The sequence below is a fragment of the Aplysia californica genome, unplaced genomic scaffold (genome assembly GCF_000002075.1).
Source record: "Aplysia californica isolate F4 #8 unplaced genomic scaffold, AplCal3.0 scaffold00336, whole genome shotgun sequence".
Lineage (NCBI taxonomy): Eukaryota > Metazoa > Mollusca > Gastropoda > Aplysiida > Aplysiidae > Aplysia > Aplysia californica.
The window spans coordinates 320,847-342,688 of record NW_004797606.1 but is presented as its reverse complement, the minus strand read 5'-3'; the positions used below and the strand labels follow the sequence as shown (position 1 = coordinate 342,688).

General features: G+C 39.7%; 1 protein-coding gene across 2 annotated transcripts in view; it reads left to right on the top strand.

Annotated features, from left to right (window-relative positions):
- Positions 1-19,259, top strand: part of LOC101858349 (N-alpha-acetyltransferase 20) — a 21,699-nt gene extending 2,440 nt beyond the window's left edge. The window contains exons 1-7 of one of the 2 annotated variants that reach the window (XM_005102717.3): positions 1,138-1,256; positions 6,736-6,819; positions 7,769-7,793; positions 9,574-9,664; positions 11,997-12,126; positions 16,610-16,746; positions 18,345-19,259. In XM_005102717.3, coding sequence (XP_005102774.1) covers positions 6,767-6,819; positions 7,769-7,793; positions 9,574-9,664; positions 11,997-12,126; positions 16,610-16,746; positions 18,345-18,430 — 522 coding nt within the window. In that variant the 5' untranslated portion in view covers positions 1,138-1,256; positions 6,736-6,766 and the 3' untranslated portion in view covers positions 18,431-19,259. Of the gene's footprint in view, positions 1-1,137; positions 1,257-6,735; positions 6,820-7,768; positions 7,794-9,573; positions 9,665-11,996; positions 12,127-16,609; positions 16,747-18,344 lie in introns of those variants that run through there. The other variant, XM_005102718.3, reaches the window with a different exon arrangement.
- The last annotated feature ends 2,583 nt before the right edge of the window (positions 19,260-21,842 follow it).

The window sequence follows — 21,842 nt, the reverse complement described above, 5'->3', positions numbered from 1 at the left end:
AAATGACAATAGTAAGGATCAGGAAAGAAAAAGCAGCAGTTCCCTGTTGTAGATCAGGCACAGTTATGAGCGTGACATGAGTCTGCTCATTTACGATTCTACTACGCTTGAACGAGAAATGTTCCCCCTTTGGGAATGGCCTAAAGACACGTCAGTCTGTGGCACCGCCCCGGGGGGTAGTCGATGTCTTTGTCTTTGCTCAAACAAACCGTCAGTGTCATTGTGTTCTTTGCTTTTCTTTTCTTTTTATCCCTTTTCCCCTACATATCGTTTGCTTTTTTAAAATTTATCTTTTTAAAAAATGAAATTCATTTTTCATACCTCTGCTTATCTCGTCAAATTGTTCGTTCTCTTCTTATTGTGTCGACGTCTTTTATCTCATAAACATCCGCCTTGTTCCCACACATTCTCATTTCCAGCTTGTCTCAATTATTTTCCCGCCGTTTCCCACTCTCGTCTCGCCCACCGCGCCGACATGCACATCCATGTTTTTTCCCGCCGTGAGAGAGGAGAGAAGGGAAATGAACGGGAAAATCGAGTCCCTTAGGTCGGGCGCCCTGAAATAAATTTTAACTGTCGATGCGTCAAATGGGATATAAAATTGGGAAGGCCGTTTTTTCTCGCTGCAATTTTCTGAGGGGAGGTAATACCGGATATTGAGCAAGGGAGAGAAGCCATGACACACACAACTATGATGAGCTATGGCGCTTGGCCTATCGACCAGATCGCGTTTGTCATGTTTTCCCAGACATTACAGAGCCTAGTCCCGACCTCTAGCTCATTCCGCTGGATCAACCCGTTATCTTTTTTTAACCTAGTTCTGTAATAGATCGATAGACATAATTATCTGGATACACTCTTCCCCCTCCCCTCCAGTCCCCTTCCTTCCCCCACCCTCTTACGACAACATTTTCGGGACATACTTTTTCTTTCGTCGTTATTTCTCCCCCCCCATCACAGAGATCCCAAAGCTAAAAAAGCCAAAACACGACAAAAATAATTATATATACAAAAGCAATGTAGGCCTAAACGTAATGTTTTCAGGACTTTAATAATGGGCGCGTGCGCACGTACTGATTTATCCAGTACCGGTACACTTTAAACAGTATACACCGGTACAACAGGGCAGGGGACATGACTCTCGCGTTGACGGGGCCACCCGGACTCGGACTGCTTCTTGTTTCAACCAACAACTCAACACTCATCATCAACATTCAGCATTGATTTAGCTAGGCTTAGTACCTCCCGGCCTTTGGGTAAATAATCAGTTAGAATCGTTGGTTACCGATTTATTAACACGCTCTGTGGTAGTGAGTTGCATCTCTTTAATTGTTTTGGGAGGAATTCCGTTACGAGCGACCACTGAAAAAGACTAATTATCACTAGAGTAGATCAGTGGGTGATCTTGTAGTTCCGTTCGTTAAAGTCCACGATCCATTTGTTTACATCCAGAGAAGAAATCCAGAAGTCTTGAAGACCAAATACTATTTGAATTAGGCTACACAAAGAGCAGGGATGCAACCTTACTGAAAAACATCAAATTAGGATAAAATTCAGGGGGGCATGCCCCCCTGAACCCGCCCACCTCCATATTTTTTTTAGGTCAGGGGGGCAAGCCCCCCTGAAACCCCCCTGCTTGACTTTAACGAACGAAACTACAAAATCGCCGATCAGTGTTATAGTAGGAATATAGGCCTAATAATCTACAGGGTAGGGTACGTTAAGTTAGGGTTAACGGTTAAGGCTAGGGTTAGGGCGTTATGGTTTGGGGTAGAGGTTGGGGTAGGGATAAGGGTAAGGGTAGGGTAAGAAGGTCTCCTTTATGGCATTATAATGGCCACCTCTATTCTCACCCGCCTGGCGCAGGCGCGCCTTTTGGTTATTCTCACCTGGTGTGCGTTCACCGTTATAGTTAGCCTTGGCCAACCAGTGTAGCGTTCACCCTGAACCACAGAATTCTACACTGTGATAACAGAATTGTAGAATTCGGTGCCGTGAACAATTATGTTCCAGTGCTCTTGTGTTACTACTGTTACTGTTAGCCTAAAAGCATGCAATTTTGTATGTGGACTGTGGGCAGTGGAGAGAGAAAAAGAGAGAGAGAGAGGAGTAGTGCGAGAACTTCTGGGCAAAACAAAATGGCGACCCGCGTAGTTCGGCTCGATTCGAAAAGTTAAATAGCTGTAGCATCTTTGTAGACGATCAAATTAATTTACTTTTGTGTTTTTTAGCATCATTTTTTATCTTTGTTTTGGTCAATTTGATCGTCCACATCGATAGACAGTATTCAGAAAGAGATAGAGTGAGAGAGAGAGGGGAGGAGTAGATTTTACTAGAACTTCTGGGCAAAACAAAATGGCGACTCGCGTCGTTCGGCTCGATTCGAAAAGTGAAATAGCCACGGCATCTTTGTAGAGCTTACTTTTGTGCTATAACGTCATTTTTTCTTAGTTTTTGTCAATTTGATCATCCACACCGATAGACAGTAGTCCGAAATTAGGAAAAACAGGTCTTGTTTCACTCTGGGTGAGAATAGCCAATGCTGGCAAGTCTCACCCGGGGTGAGGGGTCGATCGTATTTTTATTCTCACCCCGGGTGAGGATAGCCACTTCCTCCTTTATCATTGTGTTTGTTGGGGTGGTTACTCACGGAAGTCCTTCCTTTGTTTTACCTGGGGATGGGAAGAAATTCCACAAAGTCCATCATATAAAAAAGAAACGCATGCGACTAACGTAGAACGACGCAAACTATTTTTAGATATAGGTGGCCATCTTGTGTGACGTCAAACCAGGATACCCCTCTGGTCACATGACTACACGATCTAAACATAGCCTACCGCATGACACCAAACTTCGTGTATACCTACCATGGCACGACGTTTGGTGGGATGTTTTTCCAGGAGACGTACTGGTAATGTGATATGATGCAGTGCTCCGATGATGCTGCTGTTTATCTTTTGTGCGCTTTGTTTATATATCGAGCTGGGAGGGGGGGGGGGGTAAATCTCCAGGAGTCTTTACGCACGGCTGTTCAGTTCTACTATCCTTGCAGAGCACATAGTTTTTATATAACCTGTCCGCTGACCTCCCGGGGTCATAAATCCCATCTGACAGTCGGGCCGCTCATCGCTTCCTGTGTGATAACGCTGTAAGCTGATTTTGGGTAGAAAGTGTGTAATTTTCTCTTGATTTAGACCCCTGTAAATGTCCTCTGTTATCTATCACTATGGGTGCGTGAGGTATCATATGAAAGCCCAGACTCTCCCCAATAACCCGAACCCTTTAGTTTGGTTCAAGTTCTAATCGTGATCACACTCTGCCTCTGTACTTAACCCTACCTTGTGGTGCACATATTTCTCGGATTGCTACAAAGATCAGGATTTTTTTCCATTCGTGAAATGCAGATTGTTATCGTTTTTTTATCTGCCGAATCAAGAGTAGGTAAGGAGGTTAATTGTGAAAAAATCGTTTGGATTCACTGGAAAACTTTAGCAGGACGGCGAGTTCTGTTACTTCACCCTGCGATATTTTCCCGGCCGACGTGCTGCCCCGCGCGGTATTCACCCGAGGTCCTGCTTTCACTTTCGCGGATTCTTTATCGACAAGTTTTAGGAGAGTCTGTTACAAGAGGGAAAATGGAACTCACACGCGAACTACACCTTGTGGGTTTTAAAAAAACGTGTAGAACATGCGGGGCCAGAAGTCAAAAAGTTAAGAAGGCAAACCAGAGCTGATATTTTGGTGTAAGTTTTAAAACTGACTTTCTCGTAATCTATCATGTCAAGGTTGACACGGATAGTGCAGACACGCATCCTTGTGAATTGTGCAACAAATGTGTTCAGCGCATATACCGCTCAAGGAAACAAGATCGAGAAACAACCCTATCTGCTGCACAAAAAAGTATTGAAGATAGTTTACACAGCAGGACACCTTACTATAGTCGATCTCTGATAGGAAACCACTGTCACCAATACTTGAAGCGCCCAGTGTACACAAACATCACAAAACACATTTACAAACACACTGCAATACAGCTCTTACATCCCCCTAAAAACCCAACATCATAGATGCAGCCCACGCAATCAGACAGAAATTTGATTAATTAAATAACAGAGCTATGCTGAAGTACACCACCTAATCTTTCATACACCTAAAATACAAGAAACTGAGTTTGACAATATAGGAACAGCAATTTGTGCATATTTGAAGCTGTACAGATGACTATTTCCAAACGCAGTCGTACCTAAACAAGACATATTAGAGCACCACTGTCTGCCATTTATTTAAAGAATATGGAAATGGCCTGGGGTTAATGGGTGAGCAGGGTGGCGAACTTGTGCACCCCAGCATCGCAAAACTGGAGAAGAGGACAGTGGGGAATAAAAGAAATAAGGAAATTGTTTGTTGTGTGTCATTTGATTGTTGAGAGTCATATCATTTATAAAATTATAGAAAATGCCTTCTATTACATTTAGCCTACTGAATAAGCTGTTATTGAGGCCCACAGACCGCAAAATTCGTCCATGCTTAGGCAGCAGGTTTGAAAAAAAAGAGAGGAAGACACAACTAGCCTGTGACACTTTTGCAATTATTGTTATAAGTATTCATATGTTATAAGTTTGTGAATATGAAAGTAGCTCTAGCTGTGAGGAGACAACGAGGAAACGCTTGTGTCGTGGAATTGGATAGCAGTGAATCTTCTGCAAGTTCCATATTTATGAAAACTGTGAGGAGACATCGAAAAATCTCCCGTTTCATTAATGGGGCAGTAGTAATTCTTCTACAAGTACCCCATTTCTGAATGAATCAAACCAAATGTTAGTGTTTCTGAAAGCTCATCATGTCACTGTTGTATACCACCGATTATTTCAGAGATCTGGTTTACACATTTTAAAATATAATGAATTGAAAAAGTAGACCCATAAAACAATTTTCCCCATAGATGCCCTCAGTTGCGCCCATGTTTTAAAGGGTACCCTGTTAAGAATACCAATAAAAAGTTATTTGCTGTACAGTCCAAGAATGCCTCTTTCTGTTGATAGTAATTTCACGTTGATTTGTTTAAATATGAGGAAAGCCACAATGAAGCAATTAAACTGTATAAGTATAAAAATTGTAAAGTCACAACAGTTCACTCGCAGAGCAAAGGTCAAAGTGACCTCCCTGACCACCCGGGCGTGGTATGGTTGACCGGGTCAGCTCCTCAGGTAACTAAGTGCTCCGCTCGGGAACAGCCGTGTACGGCAATTTTAGCGCACTTTATTGTCTTTGCGTTTATTGTGTTTCAATTTCAAGCATCAGCGTACTGTTCTGAGCATCAACGATCTGAGCGATCTTCCTTCACCAGCGAATGGCTCACGTGCTGCAGTTAGCCGCATGTATTAAATTTTATCATGCGAAACACATCGATACGGATAATAGGTCAAGCCACTGACCCAACATGTCGTTCTATGCGGTATCTCCAAAGATTGTGCAGTGTAGTAGAGAATCTTTGGTATCTCCGCGGTCCTTCTTTTAGATAGTCTGTGGGTATCCCCGGATGTGATGACATCACATTACTGAAATAAGCAGCCAGTCAGGCAGATGCGTCGTTCTACGTTTAGGGCTCAGCCGCATGTAGAAGAAACCTAGATCTAGAGATCTGGATTCTAAATCCTAATGACTTCAATGATTTATGTGATAATCATTGTGAGTGATTGTGATTGTTTGTTGTGTGTCATTTGATTGTTGAGAGTCATATCATTTATAAAATTATAGAAAATGCCTTCTATTACATTTAGCCTACTGAATGACACTTTGAAACTGTGTACTTTATTCGGGGTTGAGCGCTATATAAATGTCATTTATTATTTATTTATTATTATTAATTGTCTTAAACTGCTTTTTTAAAAGTTGCTCTTTATTTTATGTAGATCTAGATTCTCGTAACCGTGTTGTCAAGAGTCAAAGGATTCCGAGACGAACAACACAGCTGACCAATCGATCAATATTCATTTTTAGGAGTAGAACTTGATCCAGGTCTATTCATTTTTAGGAGTAGAACTTGATCCAGATCTCAAAACTTTGCTTCTGCACCATACCTGACAATATTTACCAGATCTCATAAAGTACTGAAGCTAACTTAAGAATTTAAAAAGTAAGTCGTACAGAAATGATTTGTGTACCATACGCAATTTAGAGACATGATGGAGAAGATCAGATTAGCCAAATTATGAATAATATTACTATTATACTTATTCAATTTCTTTCACAGATTCAGTCTGAATAGTATCAGTCTGAAACAGAATAGAACAGGGAAAATTGTGAAAAAGACATTAAAGAGACACTACAAACCTATGGTACATATTATAATCTTTTCACAAGACAAGTATAGCCATGCAGTCCATAACACATTCACTATAGCGGGTGCTTAGACAGGACAGGTGTACTGTCAGGCAGGGACCACCATATTCTCTTCCACATGAAGTGCATTTTCAAGATAGAAGAAAAAAGAAAACTGTGGTCTCCAGTTGGGAGTGGTGGTGGTGTTGGGGTGGGAGGGGGGGGGGAGACTCTCTTTATTATGCTTTTTTGTATTACTTTTTAAAGAAAGTGCAGGGCCTATGTTTTTAAAATGGAAAAATTAGAAAAAAAATTATTGAGGATCAATACTTAAAAGACTTAAAGTCATTTCTGCTACTGGGTAGAATATCTCTTACAGGATGATGTGAATCTTTTGTCCTTTAAATCTTGCAGGCATAACCGGATAAAAGGGCTGAAGCAAGTCATGACGACCATACGCCCTTTTAGATGTGATGATCTATTCAGATTCAACAATGTGTAAGTGCTGTTGTTGTATTACAGCGGAACGTGAATTCAACGAGGTCGCCAGGCCTGACCTAAAATCTCGTTGAATCCAAGGGTTCGTTATAACAAACATGAGGAATGGCTGAGACTTTTTCTACTCTGGGAGAGACTTTGAATTGATACATGGTGTGAACGAAGCTCACTCTCAATAGTGTATTTTTGCAGAGTAGGTGTTATGAGGAGATAAACAAAAGAAAAGGGTTGCCTGCACACTGAAATTATGAGTCAGTCTTGGTGTATGCACTGTTTTTGAGTTCTAAAAATGTTTTTGTCAGATAGTTCTTTGCAACAAATGTTGCTGGTTGAGGAAAAGATTGCTGTTAAAGTGGTAAATTTATTTGGGAAAATTCCATGACACGAGCTAAGGTTTCTGTTATGTAGAGGGTTGACCTTATCTGGGTTGCTGTTAAGTGGACACCTTCATAGCTGTAGTGCCTCGCTGCCTGAGAATTTAAAAAGTTCAATCGGGCATGTTTGGCTGTTTTGAATTACTAAGACCATGGGGTCAAAATCCGAATATTCTGTCTGCTCTATCAAAATCATAAGATTATTCGGAGTCGTTATCGAGATATTCAAAGTATTGCATTTGAAAAAGCTTGACATGATGTGAAACTCAAAGTCTTTCACATCAAATTTCTAAAAACTAGGTACTGAGCAGATAGAACTTTGTAATTCTGAGGTAGCGACCTCTCAATGGTGAAAGGAATATAAGTAAGTTTGAAGTAGCACATGGTAAAACTTGAGACAACCAGATGAAAGTTGATCTGCTAATTTTTGTATATAAATGGGAATCTTGTTGGATTAATTACTGTTAATGTTAATTTCTTGTAAATTTTGTTATGAGCTCTAAACCTTGGAGGCCTATACCTCATTTTGACGTCATATGACTGCTTTGTTAATGGGGTTACATTTTTTTTTTCAGGAACTTGGATCCTCTCACTGAAACAGTATCCTTTGTGATCTACTTGACTGAAATGGAGAGAAAACTTTCAATGTTATTCCATGTATATATTTCTACATTATACTGAAGAATGAGTGTAGTTCAAATACATAGAAATGTTATCAGTTTTTGAAGTTTTCAAGCTTTTTGATAATTTTTTTCCTTCTTTATTGACATTTGCGATTTATTTATAACTTTTATTGAAATGGCTGTGATGTATTCTAGTACATCGAGAAATATGTTTTTAACACTGTAACGTAAGTTTCATATAATTGTATTGCACATTCTTTTATGCTAGCATCTAACTATGAAGTGGTCAGAAATTTGTGGCGCAACTTATCCTCAAATATCTCTTTAACGGGTTAATCAAGTCACCCATGTTTTGCACAACAGTTTGCATCGATTTGTCTTAACGTAATCAAATTTTCCCTCAACAATTAAGGCTGGACAAAAAATTTTTTTTTCATAAATGGGAGGCAGCGTGGTGGAATCAGGCTCTCGTCAATTTTTGGGCATGTAGAGTTATTGGTATCATCTTAAAGCGTGTTCAATTGTCTTTATTTAGATGAAAAAAATATCCATTTATCTTGAATACAAGTCGAGATATTTGCAAAAGAAGGAGGTGGGGGTCACTTGTTTTCAGAGGTAAAATTAGTGAGAAAATGGCCACCAAAGATTAGTTATTTCCTTAGCTTAAGAGTCCGTGGTAACTGACAATTTTCATTTTTGTGCCTTTAATCAACGCTTTTCAGAAAAATCCACACAGAAATGAGTTCTTTAATGGGCATGAATGGTGTTGAGCCAAAAAACAAAAATTTGATAATTCACAAGCATGCGGAAAAATTCAAGTTTCTTCACATTGAATATTTTGCGGAGAGCCTGATTCCACCACGCTACCTCACAAATGTACTCTAATTCTGCGTCAGGTTGAAACTGGGTTTGTTCACAGTACTTCACGCTTCTCACACACTCTTTGTATACACTTTTGGCCTCTGTTAATGTTAATTTTTTTGTGGCAAAACTTGTTAAAAAATTTTTTTTTTTAAATTGCGAACAGTTTTTTGCACTATAGGTTCTCAAACTGTGCGCTCAATAAACTTGTCGCAAGTTGAGAAAAATGCCCTAGATTTAAACTTTTCAAAATTTGTAGAAACCAGCCACTTGGATTTTTAATTAGTATTCATTAAGGAATTTTCTAAAATACAACTAACAAGTGTTTACAAAAATATTAATCTGTTCATGACAAATTGATACAAGTCATTGTGCAAAGTTGGAGGCTTTATGATTGATAGTTGAGAAAATATTTGAAAATAAGAATTTTTGACCACACTACAGTACATATCTTGTTCTACGTTGAGGCAGAATTATTTTAAAAAAAAATAGACAAGGCCTGAAAATTTTTAGTTGACAGAAACTAGATGATATATTTCCATGTTATGCTTTATCTTAATTCTCAGTAAATTGTCTTATGCCTTTTGAAAAACAGATTGCGTGGTGTTTATTTCAAGGAGGGAATTGTTGGTGGGCACGGTGATGTATGTTCTTGCTTGTTCTTTTGGCTGTTTCTGTCGCTGAAATTGAGTTCTGGTGGAGATGGCTCACATCACACCATTTTACTGTAAACAAGGACTCAACAAGAACGACCTTCTGTAAGTAAAATTTGAATTTGCAGGTTTCTATTGTATTTGCTAAGTGGGACACTTCTAAACATTGTTTAAGTAGTGGAAAAGTTCACTCTAATATTAGAAGCATTTGAAAGTTGTCTAGTTTCCTGAACTATTTTTCAGTATGGACTACCCTTCTACATGCAGTATCTGGCTCACTGGCCAGAGTATTTCCAAGTGCTGGAGTCACCTACAGGACAGATTATGGGCTACAGTAAGTATTGGTGGCTACTGATTGTCTCCCTTTTGTCTGTCTGCAATTATAACGGGAATAAACAAATTGCTCTATTTAGTCTTCTCAGGTCTTTGAATGGATGCCTGATGTTCGTACTTGGCAGGCAAAGATGACCTCGACATGTAGGTCTAAAAGTTGGATGTATAACAAACTGAAAGCCCTTTTATGACGGCCACTGTGACTGTGACATATGGTTCCGATGTGTTTTCTTTGATGTTAGGCCAGGTTACTGTAAATTAGTTATTGTAATGATCCCGTGTGTACCATCTAAGGGCATTGTTTGATATAAGGCGCAAGTAAAAAAACATTTTTAATTACTGGATCAAGATTTTTTAAAAAGTTTTTGTTTGGCTGCTGGCCTATAGCGCTGCCGTGCAAAGTTTCATGTGCATTGGTAAGTTAATAAATGGACTAAATTTCTTTTAACCAGAAAAGAGTAAAGTGAGCAAGCTGTCGAATGCCTTGCTTCCTGTCCTCAGGTTAAGCCACGATCTTTGATTTCCTCCGTCACTCATAACTGTAAAGCTGGCAGGTGACCAAGTAAATTTTCCTGTGGTTCAATAGTTTTCAACAGTAGTTATTTTGTTCTTGAGTTAAACAAACTGTGTTTTAGAAAATGTTACTACTTCATACATTTCCTCTGTGGATTAAGTTTGAATTGTCTGTTCTGTTTGTACTAGTTGGCACTGTGCACTAACTATGTGTTTGTACTGATCCTTTCTTTTTGTTGCAAATCTTTAGAAATAAGTACTATGTGCATGCATCATCTTTGTCTTTACACTTTGAGAAAGTATCAGAACTGGATTATTACTTCATCTTTCTGTCTTTCTAACAGCTTTTAGTCTATTACAATCATCAGTTGTTGTGATTGCCACTGGTTGATCTTAATTCTTCACTCTTCACTGTAGCTCAATAGTTTGTGTCCATTTCTGGCTGGGAGTGGGGGGTTGGTATGTTTCCTTTCCACTTGCACTAAAATCAATAAAACATAAACTTAATTTATCCATATATGGGAAATTTTGGGTGGATATACCAGAACATCATGTGTACAAAAGTTCAGCGCCTAACAGATGCACACATTACATTCATATTAAATGATACACATATCGCGACCCTAGTGCTTTCTTGTCGTATCTCCATTTTTAATAACAATGAAAACAGTTCTTAACAAAGAATGAGCTTAAGAAGAAGTCACATTTTCACTTGAAAAAAAATGGAGATACGACAAGAAAGCATTGAGGTCCCGATATAAGCAGGCCCAGCTCGCAGAGACGTGTGTGGGAAAGAGATTATATCAAGCAGCCATCGAATGAGTGTCGTGTGTAGTGTGTACGTCCGTCAGTTCACTTGCGGTATCCGTATAGCGGCGATAACAATGCACACCTCATCACACAAGCGTACCTGAACAGTGTGTTCATTGGCATGTGTTCTTTCTTCTTCTCTCTCTTTCTCTCTCTCTCTTTCTCTCTCTCTCTCTCTCTCTCTCTCTCTCTCTCTCTCTCTCTCTGTCGCTTGCTCTCTCTCTCTCTCTCTCTCTCTCTGTCGCTTGCTCTCTCTCTCTCTCTTTCTCTCTCTCTCTCTCTCTCTCTCTCTCCCCCCCCACTCTCTCTCTCTCTCTCACACTTGCACACATAAACACACGCACACACGCATAAACACACACACACACACACGCATACACACACACACGCACACACGCACACATATACACACACATACACACACACACACACACACACACACACATACACTCGCCATTTTTATCTGTTCTTCTATACACATCAGACACACTCAGAGAGCACAATAATGTACAAAATGATAATCCTATATCATGTTGGTCTTATTGTTCTCCATAATCTGTTGGAAGAGGGGATAAAGGAGCTTTTATATCTCTCTGTTTTTTAGACTGGCTGGAGGATTTTTATTACTTCTAGTAGATCGTTCATATGCTTTGTGGAGAGGGTGTTCTATGTCATTTATTATATTCAATTCGAAGGCAAGCATTGGAATAGATGGTGTCAAACTGAAGCAAATAGAAAGTATATCAGTAAGAAAAATGAGCACTTTAATGCCTCTCTGGAAGAAAAATTCCTATGTGTACAGTCGAACCTCCTCTAACAGCCACCTTTATAAGACAATCACCTGTACAAATGGCTACTTCCCATTTCCTCCCTTGCATATTTTTGATATTATAACGACACTGTGTAAGACAGCTACATATCTGAGTCAACCACTTTTCTCTTTAACAATGGGTGGCTGTCTTTGACAGTTTCGACTGTATTTTCATCTTTTTGTGTTCTGGATATTTCAGTCATGGGAAAGGCAGAAGGTCTGGGAGAGCAGTGGCATGGTCACGTGACAGCATTGAGCGTGGCCCCCGAGTTTCGCAGACTTGGTTTGGCAGGGAAACTGATGAATGGATTAGAGGAGATCTCAGAGAGGTAAGGCTATAAAATTGGCAATAAGTATTTTTAGAAAAGACCAGGTAGTTGAGTGTGTTTGTCAGAAGTCTGCTAGGATTGGACTGTTGACAGTTGTGATACAGTGGAACTCGGCTTTAACAATCTCTGATTCAACGAAATGAGACAGATTATCCTTAAAAAAAAAAAAAAAAAATTAAAATCAACAAAATAACTTGGATTTAACGAACATATAAATGAACAACCTCAGATTCAACGAAGTCGCAACAGCCTTATCTACTCTATTCCCTGAGACTATTGATTGCACTAGCATTGTGGATTATTACACTCTTATCCTAGTTTATGGCGCACATCTTGTGCATCTGATCAGAAGCTTTCTTTCACACTAACACGTTCATTTTTGAAACGTGTGAAAGACATGGCATGTCTCACTGTGTACCAGGGTCAAGAGAGGTTGGCCTGGGTGGCTGTGAGTGCCGATATGTGTCTGACGCCATTTGAGTGGGGGAAAGTCAACATATACAGGTGCGTCACAGTCATATCCAACCCCTGGCTTCTGGACAATGAAAGGCTCACTTGTTGCTCACATTACTATAACAAACACTTGGATTCAACAAAATTGAAGGTCAGGCCCGACGACTTTGTTATATATATATGAGTTTCTCTGTATAGTACTCACAAAGACTTCAGATTCCGACTCTCCATTTGCACCCAGCATACAGGATATTTTCTAGTAGTGTGTTTTTATAGAATTCATAGGAAACCCTGAATACAGAGAGGAGCAAACATTTTTTTAAAATGCGTGCTGTTTAGCGTCTTAATGAACACAGGTACTTTGGTTTTGAGCAAAATTTTTTTTTTAAGGTAAGTAGTCACTTTAAAAAAAAAGAAAGTTTTATCTCGTCATACAACGCGTTGCCTGTGCCAGCATAATCCATTCACCTGTTGTTATTGTTATAGTCCCTCCAATGAATGAACTTACCACATTATGCAGTCCCTTCCACTGTTTACCCAAGTTGACCTGTAAGTAACAAATTTTCATTGCTGGTGAGGGAGGCGTGTGAACCATCATAACTCTCTCAATAGATTGGATTAGAGTAATCTGAAAAGTGTAAAAGTTGACTGCTTGAAAATTCAGGTTATTGCATTTCTTTGAAAGTGAGCATTTGAGAATGGCTCATGTATACAGCCAAACCTTATAGGCCTACTACCTAATTGGGGACGAGCATGAAGTTGGCGGTGCACCGGGGCTTGCGGTATAAAAGGATAACCCCGAATGCCATCTTGACTAGTGGTAGATTGGTGTAGACTAGAGGCAAAATGTGGCTAGTCTCTCCTTATCTAGATCTCTTTTGCGACTTTGCCAGGTATCGGGGGGAAAGTAGATGCAGCAACCAAGTACATGTACCGCTCCAGCTAAACTTTACGTAAATTAAAATAGAAAGAAGCTAGAATCAAGAGCTAGGATAAGTGTCAAGGACCTTTCAGGCGTATGCCTGTTTGATCCCGTTTTCATCAGTTGTCAGACGGCCTTAGACCTATCATGTGGACTTGAGCGTGAGTTCTCACAATAAAAGCCTCGTGGGTGCCCACCAGCCGTTTGGTCATTGGCATTATATACCGAGTTGCAAAAGTTTTGTCACACCCATTATACTACGATGATTTTTGCTACCGTGTAAGAATTGCAGCAAAAATGAAAAAGCATGATTTGTGTGTCTTGTGAGACTCTACATGCATGGGCAGACGAAAGAAATCATAAACCGGAGGTAGTTCGTGAGCAAAGTGTTGGTTTTGATTTTTCACGGTATAGGTTAAAATCAATGCATCCAACACACAAAATTGGTGTTAAATCTCGCAAAGTGTAAACACACCTTACACACTGGAGAATTCCGTGATTTTTAAGAGTTGGGCCATTTGTTCACCTGTTTTCAAAATAACAAAACGGACAAATGCAGAAAATGAACGCCGCTGTGTGTATGATAAATTCTTCAATTGTGCTTTCTTCTGTTGCAAGACACGTAGTTGTGTGCAGCAGGACCATCTAACGCTTGAACAAGCTTTTTAACATCACTAGAACTGTCCAAGACAAGCCTAGATATGGCCAACCAAGGGCGACAACTCAACGTCAGATGTGGGTTATTATCAAAACCCATGTTCGAAACCTGTTTCAACCAAGTGCATAGACTACCTGGTACATCAGACTGTCTTAAAACACCATTATTAGACATTTATATGATCATGGATTACGTGATTATTGCCCTTTATGTGGAGCCATTTTAACCCTGTTTCATTGAACAAATCGCCAAATTTGGGGACAATAACATCGTCGATGGATCTGAGGACATTGGTAAAGTGTTCCATTCAGCAATGGTTCAGGGTTTTAATTCGTTGCATTGATGTAGGAGAAAAAGTGTTTAAAAGAAGAGGATAGAGATTTCCCAAAGCCAACGTCCCCAAAGTGGACTGATCTGGTGCCTGAAACGTGATGGTGTGAGGTGAATTCTCTGCTCTTTATTGTACACATTTGGTCACTTTTTAAAGCAACATCAAAGGATGACGGTATCATGATGAAATTCATCGTCATGTTGACTGCCCAATATGGCACGATTGATGGGATGTGCTAACAAGACAACACCCGACCCAATGCGGCCATGATCAGCCAAAACTCCTCAAATCATTGTTCTGGACTGGCCTGCAAGATCAACAAGCCTTAACCCAACAGAACAACTGTAAGATGATCTTGACTGGAGGATTAAAAACAGGCTGTACTCTTTACATACCTGCCAGGAGCTGAAGGCTGCACTTAAAAAAGAATGGCAAGGGATTCCTCAAGCAACCATAAGGACATTTATTCAGTCAATGAACAGATGTTTTGTATCAGTAAATCAAGCTGGAAGGGGCCACACACAATACTGAGCAAACTTTGATTTGGATTTTGCCAGGGTCAGTGTGTATAAAATTATCGCCCTTGAATAAGGAAAAACATTGGTCAATTCTTTTAATGTCATGTTGACAAAAAATGAATAAAGATCATGTGTACCAAATTTCTCATGGCTATGTTGAATAGTAAATGAGTTATTGCACTTTTAAAGTGGGTGTGACAGAACTTTAGCAACATGGTATATCTGACGATTTTCTCGAAGTTTTTCCAGGTGAATTAAAAATTTAATTCCAATTTCTTGAAAAATATTGCCCAAAGCCTAAAAATAATCATTTTTATGAACTGTGCAAATCAGGAGCACATCGACAATAAGTGCTAGAAATAGGCGGAGCTCGCAGAGCTGTGTGTGGGGAAAGATGATTAAGCATCCACCATGTGTAATTTGTACCTCTTGCATCCAGTTCGTTGGCATTATAGCGGGGCAAATTTACGTTAATTTAATAAGGACAGTACAACCCACACAGTGGGTGGATGGTTGTATTAAGTAGTTGTGGGCGGTAAAGTTCCCGATTATTGAAAGCTAGGAATCCTAGGAATCAACTTCGAACCCAATAACTTTCTCATGATGGGATTTCTTCCCATGGTTACCTGGTTTGCTCCGAATATCTCCGGGTTTGGGATAACCTTGATTTCGGAACACTACAAGGCACCAACTTTAAAAAAATTATTTTTAGAAAATAAATTCTTTAACAAAAAGAAGATTTTAATGAATAAAGCTATTAGTAACAGTTGGTTTATAATATGTGAAAAGGAATCGGAACTTTTCTTTGGTAGCACTAATCGCGGGAATCGATTCTTTGCCCAGCTTAAGTATAAAGACACAAATACTTTGTTCATATAGGTGTTCCTTTACATACATTGGCAAAACCTGGGGGTAAGCGGGGCTGGCAGTATAATGGGGGTGGGGTGGGGGGGGGGGGGGGGAGAGTTATATTGAGATTTGACTGTAATTGTAATACTTTTTATCTATATATATATTATATATCTTTCAAATAGTAGGTGCTTTTTTCCGAGTTTTTGAAAAACGTGCATAAGGAGAAATGTTTTGTGATACCTGTTTTTTTAATCTGCATAACCAACCATATAAACTTGCGTGTAATGGGGAGTATAAAATCTGCCCATTTTTATATGTGGCACACCAAATAAGTGGGGGCATAGAGTTTTTGGCGTGCTGGAGGGGATTCAACTTGCGTGAAATCTTTATTGGTTGGGCATCAAAATCTAATGCCTTACCTCAGGTAACTGTTGGTTGTTGTATTGAGCTTGATTTAATCAGTAAACCGGATAATTGTTCATTGGCAAATCCTATTCAGTATTATTTCCCCTTTGTTGGGTCTAGTCCTTGCTGTATGTTGCAGGTATAATTTGGGGGGGGGGTTTATACTTTAGGACCTTATTTTTAAAAAAGAAAAGTCTTTCGTTTTATTGGCCTGTATATATATATATGTATGGTAGATTTTTATTTTTTGTGTGTGTTTTTTTGTCGAATAACAGTATTGTTTTAATTTTTACATTTTTTTTATTGAATGAACATAACTTGATGTCAATATTTTTGTTTTTCAGAAAACGATGCTACTTTGTAGATTTGTTTGTCCGTGTGTCCAACAAAGTTGCTGTAGCCATGTATGAGAAACTGGGTTACAGCGTCTACCGTAGAGTCTTGGAATATTACTCAGGAGATGTGGATGAAGATGCATTTGGTATGAATGTTTTTGTTTTTACTCTTTGGAGTACCATATGTTCTGAGTTAAACAATTGAAAATTGATTTCTTATGGGCAACTCAGGAGTCTTATGCTTAGGTTACAAGGAAAACAGGACAGAGAGCTAAATTGGAGAATCCTGCTTGGCTCCAAGGTATCTGATTTTTGTTTCTCGCAAAGTGGAAAACTTGTGGGAAAATAATCCCTTCCCCCCACCACCCCACCTCCCTTTCCTTTTCTGTCTCGTAGTCTTATTTAGCCATCTCCCTCTCTCCCCTTCCCCTCTCATTCTATCTCTTATAAAGCCCCCTCCCGCTCCCTATCGTGCTCTTTCCTGCCCTGGGCACACCGTCAGCTCAATTAGTATCATGATGGACAACTGAGCAGATGATGGCCCTGGTTCAGTTCCCAGACAGGGAGGTTCTTGAACTTGGGTCGTTTTTTTTGAGTTTTCAAGGCTCTCAACCTATTTGGCTTAGTCCTATTTAAGATGGATGTGGTCTTTCTGACTAAAAGAAGTTCTGCTTAAGACAGCCTCATGTCTAAGGTGGCCACTTTTCTCCTCTACAATGGGTGGCCTTCTAGACAAATTTGACTGTAGGCCTACTTTAAACAAAATGGAAAGGCTACTTTTTTTCATTGACTCTATTTTAGATTATAAATTAATGTAAGTTACTGGTATGTTTTAACTTTTCCCCTTTCGGTTGATTCCTAGCTGGTTTACGACACAGTAGAGATTTAAATGTATAGGGCACTGTGAATACTTCTGAATAGCGTGCATACTGCCTTCTGTTTCCTCTCATTTGTCTAGAGACAAGCAGTTTTCCTCTTGTGGTTATGTGGGGTACCTGGTTCTATCCACCATTTGAGATGGCATTGTTGATTGGTCATCTAGATCTCCTGTCTTAGGAATTTCACATTTCTGATTCAAGGGTCGTGGAATTGAGTACATGGTGCTCCTGAATTAGATTGAAAGGTTTTAGATTTAGAGGTACTGTGTGCCTGTCGCAGGTGAAAGTCAAAGCGGAGTGGGTTTTTTTTTTTTTTAGGCTGACTGTGAAGGTGACACTTTTAATTGAATCTCTACCTGAATCTGTAGCAGTCAAGACAGAGAAGCTAAGAGTAACTTGAAAAGCTATATGAAGCTGCATGAGAAGCAGGGGATACTAAGCCATGTAACATGAATTTCCTGTTACTGTGAAAGGATTGAGAATTTAATTATCCATTGTTTTTCTTTCCCTCTTTGTTTTATGTACCAGGTACTGCAACTTCCCTTAACACGAAATATGCTTGCTATAAAGAAATTGTCTGGTCCCATGAAATTTGGGTCATCTGGGTTTTTGGAATGTATAAAATTAAATGCACTGCGGTTTGAAAAGCAAGCAGTCAACTGCCAAAAAAGATCTTATGGGGATGGGGAAAATGTTAAAGAGAAATTAGAGATTTAAAAAAATGTTCATTTTACTCTAATGTACTATAGGTCTTCCGTGAACAGTCTCCCCAGGTTATACTGGTTTATATAGATTAACCTACCTGTAATTATCATTTGTGGTTTTATCAAGCTCCTTCTGTTTATTCCCAATGTCTTTTGTTTCAGATATGAGAAAAGCCCTTTCCAGAGACACAGAGAAGAAATCGGTGATACCCTTGCCCCATCCAGTGCGCCCAGATGAACTCGACTGACCCAGCGCCGGGCATGCTGCCTTCACAGACTTTGCAGACCCCCTCGTAATAGCAATTTTCATTTTAGTAGGCTCTTTGTTTTTCTTAGTTCTAGAGCTATGGTTACAACGTCAGTACAAATCCATGGCCGTGCATAAAGAGCTTTAGTGCTGACATTGTAAATTTTAACATTGAAAGTTGGAAAGAAAATTTTTGCCCCCTGTGTTATGTGTTTCTGGTCATTTGGAGAATAATGGACATTTACTGTTAGTAAGTGTCTAATGATATGGTATTTTGAGTGTTCAGTTAATTTTGTATTACAGCTTTTGCAGTTTATTTGTCCATAATATTTTCATTCTAGTTCTTCGAGTCATTGCTGAAGAAAAAAATTTAAGCTTAAATGGTTAACAGGCTGAAGTAGTGTCAGTCCTTTTAAAACTGTATTGTATGCTTTTTGAAAAGTTGCAGGACTCTTAGTGTAAATGTTTATTTCAAATACTCACTATACCTTTATCTAATTGTACAGCTTGTTGTATTAAAAGATTTTTAGAGAATTTGTCAGTCAAATTGTAGTGGGGTAATAACTGAACTTTTCCAACTGTAGTTTGATGTCTGTGAGGGTTGCATGCCCAGTCTTGAGTACTTCATCAAAGGAAACTTTGTATACATTTAATCCTTTGTTTGTGTTGCTTATTTTTGTTCCACAACAGCAATAGCCGAATACTGTACATGTGTAGGCCTTCTTTTTAATGATAATGAAATGTGGTGGTTATGTTGACGCAACATAACTTAAACTAATGATCAACAACTTCCTGTTGTTAATGAGGTTAATATCAATTTGGAGGATTCTTCTTCATTTTTGTTCTTGTTTCTTATCTTTTCTTTTCCCCACATATTTTTAATGAAAAAACCCCCTTGTCCCACACCTTTATTGTCCCTTCAGTCACAGTCACTAGGATACAAATGTAGCCTTGACAGTTTAGAATTTCCTCATGAAGTAGTGGGGGATTTTGAAGTTACAGGCAATTTCAATCTCAGTGTGAAAGAACAGAGAGGCTTAGAAATATTTCATACATCTTTGATTGAGAAATATTTCCACAGAGATTTTAATTTGGTTGTCCTTCCTTGGTGGGTTTTTTTAATAGTTTAGTTTTAGTAGAGGTTTTACGGCGCTCACAACTGCATAAGGTCATCTGAGCGCCAGAAGATTAGAGGTGTTACAAGAGAGTAACAAACATTAAAAAGAAGAAGGGGAGATAAGGACGATAGATGTTTGATAGGAAAGAAGAAGCAAACCACACCAGAGCACCCGCCAACCACCCACTTTTTTTTTCTTTCTTTTTGGCTGTCATTCATTCGTCATCAGAAGGGCTGTCGCCCCTTTGGGCTTTTGCCCCGTAGGGCTGTCGCTTCCTTGCCATTAGAAGGGCTGTTGCCCCCCTACCCCTCAGAGCGCCTCTGCCCCCTAGACCTCAGAAGCGCTGTTTCCTCCTCAACAAACCCTTTGACGGTCTTCAGAAAGGCTTTTGACCCGTCTTTCATTCTTTTGCTAACCCCCAGAAGGGTCTTTAGACTTACCTTTTTCTTCTTGTGTTCTTGTTGTAGTTTGTTCTCTGCCGGTCCATCCAGCGAAGCCCAGGGCAGTCCGCCTTGGTGTTTTGTCATTTGTCTTGTAAATTTACAGGGGATGCATGAACGCTCCTTCTTCAAAAGTTCTTTATTTCGTGGTTAATAAAGGAACAGAGTAATCTCAAAATGAAGAAACAAAACAAGCTACCAAGGGCATACTACAGAAACTGTTACTTCTAACAGCTATTGGAATATTTTAGTTTGAGGTAGAATCACCTGGATGAAATAACATTCATTTTGTACTGAGGAAAGACAAGTCAGACTGACAAGAACAACAAAACAATTGTGAAGAAGTAGCCTACTGGTACTGGTAGGACTTGTTATGCACCATTAAATATTTTATTACTTGTTCTCCTTTTGAGTTCCGGTACAGATTTGACTGTTTTTAAGTATGCAGTCGAACCTCATTGTGCCGCCCCCGCAATACCGCCAGCCCCGCTTATTGCCAGGCTTTTGCCAGTGTACGAAAAGGAACGCCTTGTATAAACATAGTATTTTATGCCTTTACACCGCCATCCGCCAACTGTCTAAGTTGTACGGTCCTTGAAACTTGGCAGCGACTGAAAATTTTCTTTTCTAAACATTTTTCCCTTTCACCTCCAGTCCTGTGCCCTAACCATGTTCTGTCGTCTGCTTTCGTCTCCACTTTCTGCACCAACCCCATTTTGCTCCCGACTCTTTCTGCAGCCTCTCTACTGCTACTCCTTGGCTCCTTCTTACTGCTGTCTTTCAGCCACACCCCTATCTTAGGTAAGGTAAGATCCAACACTCAACCTCCTTGGTTAATGGTGAACAATTTCAGAGATCCCGTGTTTCAAGTTGCGCATGTTAAAGATCCCTTGATTGTGCATAATCGATAAGAGTAGGCTTCAGCCGCCACCCGGGAAAAATTCAGAATTAGTTTACACCAAAACTGAAAATGAGTCCCGCGCGTTCATATGACCATATGCGGTTTACGAGCGCCGTAAAACACCAAACAAACGAACTAGAGGTACACCCGACATACAGCGCACAGCCTTTCTCATACACGTCTTCTGTCTACTATGCGAGTCCGGCCTGTTTCTATCGTTTTTTTCGCCCATGCTCCTGACTTGCACTGATTATGAGAATGCTATTATTTTTAGGCTTTGACCAATATATATATATATGAAAATAATTGAAATGTAATCTTAATAAAGTCGTAAAATTTTCATAGGAACTGCGCCACCTCGGCCTGTCTGCAAAAATGTCTGGTGTTGCCAGATAGCCTTCTTATAAACCATACCGCCATAAGGCTGGCCTGCGCCCGTGAGACTTTTATAATGGGAGAACTCATGATTAAAAGCGGACGTCAACAAAGGGCTGACGAGTATCAGAAAGTAAACTGCATGTCCACAGGTTCTTTGACACTATAGTAGCTTAGCTTCTGATCCAGCAGAAAATTTCAGTTTGAATTTACGTGTACTAGTGCATGTAAATGGTTGTTACTACATAACATAGATCTAGTCCTTTTCCTTGCCCATGGCAATCGCGCAACACAGATCTGGATGAAGCAAGACTGGTCACAGTTTTTTAAAGTTTTAGTAGAGGTTTTACGGCGCTCGCAGCTGCATAAGGTCATATGAGCACCAAGGGGTGGATGTCAACAGAGAAGTCCTTACAGTAGGGAATCAGGCTTACTCTGCTTACCTCTCAAGCTTCAACAGCACAGAGTCTGCTTTGTTGACTATCAAGGCACCCCGGGAGTAGCGGGTCACAAGAGTGTGACAAACGTACAAAAGACGTACATGTAGATAAAAAATGACAATAGTAAGGATGAGAAAAG